At 42.7% G+C, this 5,472-nt stretch overlaps 1 protein-coding gene across 1 annotated transcript; it reads left to right on the plus strand.

Moving 5' to 3' along the window:
* Positions 1 to 511: 511 nt before the first annotated feature.
* LOC138352143 (general transcription factor II-I repeat domain-containing protein 2-like) lies at positions 512 to 1,069 on the plus strand. The gene has a single exon (XM_069304404.1). The coding sequence runs from the start codon at positions 512 to 514 to the stop codon at positions 1,067 to 1,069; it is 558 nt and encodes a 185-aa protein (XP_069160505.1).
* The last annotated feature ends 4,403 nt before the right edge of the window (positions 1,070 to 5,472 follow it).

Consider the following 5,472-nt stretch of genomic DNA (forward strand, 5'->3'; position numbering starts at 1 on the left):
CCTTTGCTAGCATACCTGCGGCCCGTATGCGGCTCGCACAAACGATATTGTGATTTGGTCATTTAATGGCCCAAAATTATAGTTTTATAATTTAAACTATTACCTTTTAATAGATCTCAAAAGCACAATAGAAACACGAATGCAGCTGTGAGGCAAGAGAGGCAAGTCTTCTTAAAATAGACATAACGTTAACTGTTAAGCCTTAACCATCTAGCCTTAGTTTCGTTTTAATATTTTAGTCGGTGATTTTATTCCTAATGTAATTTTTTTATTTTTCAGATTCAACATCATCTTTAAAACAGCTCGTGTTCCTCCTGCTAAGAGAAAAAGGAAACTGATCGAAGAAAGTCGAGTGTTTCAAGACAAATGGGAATTACAGTATTTGTGCGTAACGATGAATGGAAAGATACAATGTTTAATTAGCAACAACAGCATTGCCACGCCTAAAGAACACGTCTTGTAAAGACATTATGAAACGAATCATCGATCTTACTATAAATATGAAGGTCAAATGCGTGTCTCAAGACTCAAGGAATTGAAGGGTAACTTGAGACAGCAACAGACCTGTTTTACGAACATTGAGAAAGGGAATGTTGCTTCCGTTACTGCAAGCTGTGAACTCAACCCAATGATCGCCATGAGTGGGGAGTCTTACAGTGAGGGAGATTTTGTAAAACAATGTCTTGTAAGAACGGTTCAAATTGTGTGTCCAGAGAAAGTGCACTTATTCAAAGATATTTCATTAACCAGGAACACTGTTACTGAACGGATTGTTGTAATGTCAGATGATTTGAAACAACAGTTGAAGGCCGCATCATCAAGATTTGAACACTTTTCTATTACTATTGATGAGACCGTTGACATCACTGGAACAGCACAGCTTGTGGTCTTCATCAGGGTCTGTGACAGTGAATTTAATATTTATGAAGAACTGCTTGAACTGATCCCCATGCATGACAGTACAAAAAGCCGGGACATCTTGGGGAAAGTCGAGCAGGTTCTGCATGACTATGGTTTAGTTATGAGTAAACTTGCATGCTTATCTACCTACGGTGCTGCCAACACATAATGGTGTTGCTGCCAAGTACTGAACAAAAATAGAAAACTCACATCCACATTCATCATTTGCACATTTTTACTGCATTATTTATCAGCAAAATTTGTGTTCGAAGACTTTAAAATTGGATCATGTGGTTAGTTTGGTCACAAAGACAGTGAACTATAACAGAAGCCGGGCTCTCAACCACCGACAATTCAGCCAGTTGTTGACAGTTATGGATAATCAGTTTACAGATGTACCATCAACACACAAGTCCGCTGGTTGTCATGTCACAAAGTGCTGAAAAGATTTTTAATTGTTGAGACAAGAAATAATTGGTTTTGGAGATGAAAGGTCCAAACACCGAGGAAATAACAGATGAAAATTAGCTCCAGGCTCTGGCTTTTGCTGTGGACATTACTGCACAATTAACTTACCTTAATTTGAAATTACAAGGTATCAACAAACTCATCACTCACTTCTATGATGATATCAAGTGTTCGGTTCCACCAATATGTGTGAATTTCCTTCATGAAATCGACAAAAACTTCTCAGAGAACAAGGCTGACTGATCAACACGTGTTATGTCTGATCAAAGTGGCAACTGCACAGACATTTCAGCCAGAGATAACAAAAATTGTCATTAAAAAGAGTGTCAAGCCTCAGGACAAAACACTAAAAATGATTGAATATTCGTAAATAAAGGTTCATTTTGAACTGTTGTAATTTTTGTACAATGTATTTTTTTCTGTTGCACATAAATCGATGTTGTCGTTTAAAATTTAGTTTTTTCATTTTGTTAAACTACTTCATTACTTTGCATTCATGAATGTGGCTCGCCGCTAAACCATCCATATGGACATTGTACGTTTCTAAGTTTAAGTAATAAAAATATTCTGAAAGAATTTTTATTAAATGAATTCAATTAGTTGTGGTGTGTGGTCCTCATGAAAACACAAATATGGGACCATATGGCCGTCGGGGGACCCTCAGTTGTGGTGTGTGGGCCCCACCATGTCAACACAAATGTGGCCCATATGGCCCTCTGAGGGACCCTCAGTTGTGGTGTGTGGGCCCCCCCCCCATGTCAACACAAATGTGGGCCCATATGGTCCTCTGGGGACCCTCAGTTGTGGTGTGTGGGCCCCACCATGTCAACACAAATATGGGACCATATGGCCCTCTGGGGACCCTGAGTCTGACATGCCTGGTGTAGAGTATAGTAGTGGTGTGCGCCTGACACTTCCTGCACACCTCTCCTCAGTTTTACTATCACCTGTCTGCTGCTGGCGGGTTCCATACCCGCTCTTCAACACCGCTTAGTGCCAATCGAATTGCGACATCACAGATGGTCTCGTATTGTGATGAGTCAATCAGAGTACGAGAGCAGGTCTAGCCTGACAGAACACTGGATTTACTGATATGTGAAGAAAGTGTTGCACTCTCTACAACGACGATAATCAATTTAAAGTCAATAAAATTATAATAATAATTTTATTGAAAAGTGAGAATGTTCAAAACCGTTCTTCTGAGCATTTATTTACCAATTACAGGAACTCAAGCATCTCACCAACAAGGTTCCTTGACCAATGTTCAGCCCTGTGAAGTGAAGCTGGCTAGACAGCTCTTCTTCAAGCTTTCTGGTTCATCTAACGTTAAGACAGGTCTTATTACTGAGAACAGTACAGAGCAGCAACCAGTTTAGTGTAGACCTTCCTGCAGGTGACGCTTCCCGGCCAGGTGTTTATTACACCCTACAGGTACACGGGTCCCAACCCGTCCTCTCACACCCTACAGGTACACGGGTCCCAACCCGTCCTCTCACACCCTACAGGTGCACGGGTCCCAACCCGTCCTCTCACACCCTACAGGTACACAGGTCCCAACCCGTCCTCTCACACCCTACAGGTACACAGGTCCCAACCCGTCCTCTCACACCCTACAGGTACACAGGTCCCAACCCGTCCTCTCACACCCTACAGGTACACAGGTCCCAACCCGTCCTCTCACACCCTACAGGTACACAGGTCCCAACCCGTCCTCTCACACCCTACAGGTACACAGGTCCCAACCCGTCCTCTCACACCCTACAGGTACACAGGTCCCAACCCGTCCTCTCACACCCTACAGGTACACAGGTCCCAACCCGTCCTCTCACACCCTACAGGTACACAGGTCTCAACCCGTCCTCTCACACCCTACAGGTACACAGGTCTCATCCCGTCCTCTCACACCCTACAGGTACACAGGTCTCAACCCGTCCTCTCACACCCTACAGGTAAATTGAAGCGTAATTGAAGGAATCCATCCCCCGGCCAGACAAATAATCACGTCTATTCCTGGACTCAAATGTTTGTGTGTTATTATCCTGCCATCAGTAGTGGGAGAAAGTATCCCAGCCTCTCCTGTGATCTCACCCAGATTGTCTCGAAGCTGCTCAGAAACTGCCAGCCGTGGACGAGGCGAGCCGCAGCTGCCTGCCAACCCACTCTCCAATGTACGGATAAAACATCCTCCCTTAAGAGAGAAGTAATTAGGTCAATAAAAATTCCAACATAAGATCGTAACATTCCTTCCAAGGATGTGAGAAGGACACGGCCCCGGAGCACTATAGAGTCGCTTCCAGGAGGTCGAGGCTAGGTAACAAGCCTGTAAGACAATGTTAGGAGTGTACATTAAGTTAGAACATATGGGTCTAGATTAAGGTAGAAATGTTATATATTGGCTAAGGTATAGAAATGTTAGAGTATAGATTAAGTTAGGTGAGGCGAGAGAGACCGGCACGCAGGACCTGGACATCACTACCATCATTACCTAGAAACCAAGACACAGTACATGTATAATTATATCCTACTGTCATTAATCAACATTCAATAGCATCGTTTTTGCAACTAAGTAACATCGCAATAATTTATTGTTTAATTATGTATAAATTATAAATAGTTTGTTATTTATTATAACTTTGCATTATGATATTAAAGAAACATACTTAAGTAGTTAAGCAGGTCTCGCCGGAGTGGGTGTTGCTGACAGGCTCAGTAAACACTCAGGTCACACACAGATCTATATCTATACTTGTCTGAGTGTCTGCGTCCCCATCCGAGGCTGGAGGCCAGACGCTGTGTTTTGCCTCACCCAACTTTGCAAGATGACTTATGTTGGGTGGGGGAGTGTCAAAGGTCAGTGTGGTCGGGCCAAAATAAAATGCTTTAAGAAATATCGGCATTTAAATAGACGCCCCTAAGCAATTTTCCATTTAGTCTGAAATATTTGTTGTTCTCCGTAGAGTTTTACCGTCAGTTAAGGTGTTTGCTAATAATATCTTTTCCGAGAGAAATAAGTGTGTGAAGTCGAATGGAAGAGGGGATGCGGGGGGGGGGGGGGGAGGTGGAGGGGGGGGAGGTGGGGGGGGGAGGTGGGGTGGAGTAAAGAGACCTGGGAACAGCCGGGTACCTGTTCTAGTACGGATATAAACACACTTATTCAATCCTGGCAATTAACTTGTGAGCACGTATAAACTACCTTATATAATTTATTCGATTCTTACATGTAACCAAATGTCCCGTTACGTACATAAGGGAGGAGTCACAGATCAGTGGCAAGTATTTACAATAGCATTAAGTGTCCGTGTGAAGCCCGGAGCGCAACACGAGGCGGCCCATTCTCTAAACTCTCCACAGACGAGGTTATCTTGAGATGATTTCGGGGCTTTAGTGTCCCCCGGCCCGGTCCTCGACCAGGCCTCCACCCCCAGGAAGCAGCCCGTGACAGCTGACTAACACCCAGGTACCTATTTTACTGCTAGGTAACAGGGGCATTCAGGGTGAAAGAAACTTTGCCCATTTGTTTTTGCCTCGTGCGGGAATCGAACCCGCGCCACAGAATTACGAGTCCTGCGCGCTATCCACCAGGCTACGAGGCCCCTACGAGAGATTAATTGTGTTTGTTCTGTGGTAAGTGCTGCCAGTCTGATCATAATATCCACGTCTGAACCATTTTAATGAACGATGGCAGAGTTGGTGAGCTTAATGACGCAGGTCGGGTGCCTTCCTTCCTCCCAGTGCTGGGATCGCTCTTCTGGCAGATTATCTAACAAATTATTCAGAGCCTTGACCAGTGACCTGTAAGAGAGAGACCTCTGGCGGCGCCTTTATCATTATCAACACAAAACGTTGGAGACAACCTGCCAGGTTATCGCCTTTTGCGACATTACTATAAATGGCTGGGTCCTGATAATCTTATTAGTGGGGCTAAAATAATCCATGTGTAAAAATCTATAACCAATAATATATGTATATATATATATATATATATATATATATATATATATATATATATATATATATATATATATATATATACATATATATATATATATATATATATATATATATATATATATATATATATATATATATATATATATATATATA

Source organism: Procambarus clarkii, chromosome 52 (assembly GCF_040958095.1).
Source record: "Procambarus clarkii isolate CNS0578487 chromosome 52, FALCON_Pclarkii_2.0, whole genome shotgun sequence".
Lineage (NCBI taxonomy): Eukaryota > Metazoa > Arthropoda > Malacostraca > Decapoda > Cambaridae > Procambarus > Procambarus clarkii.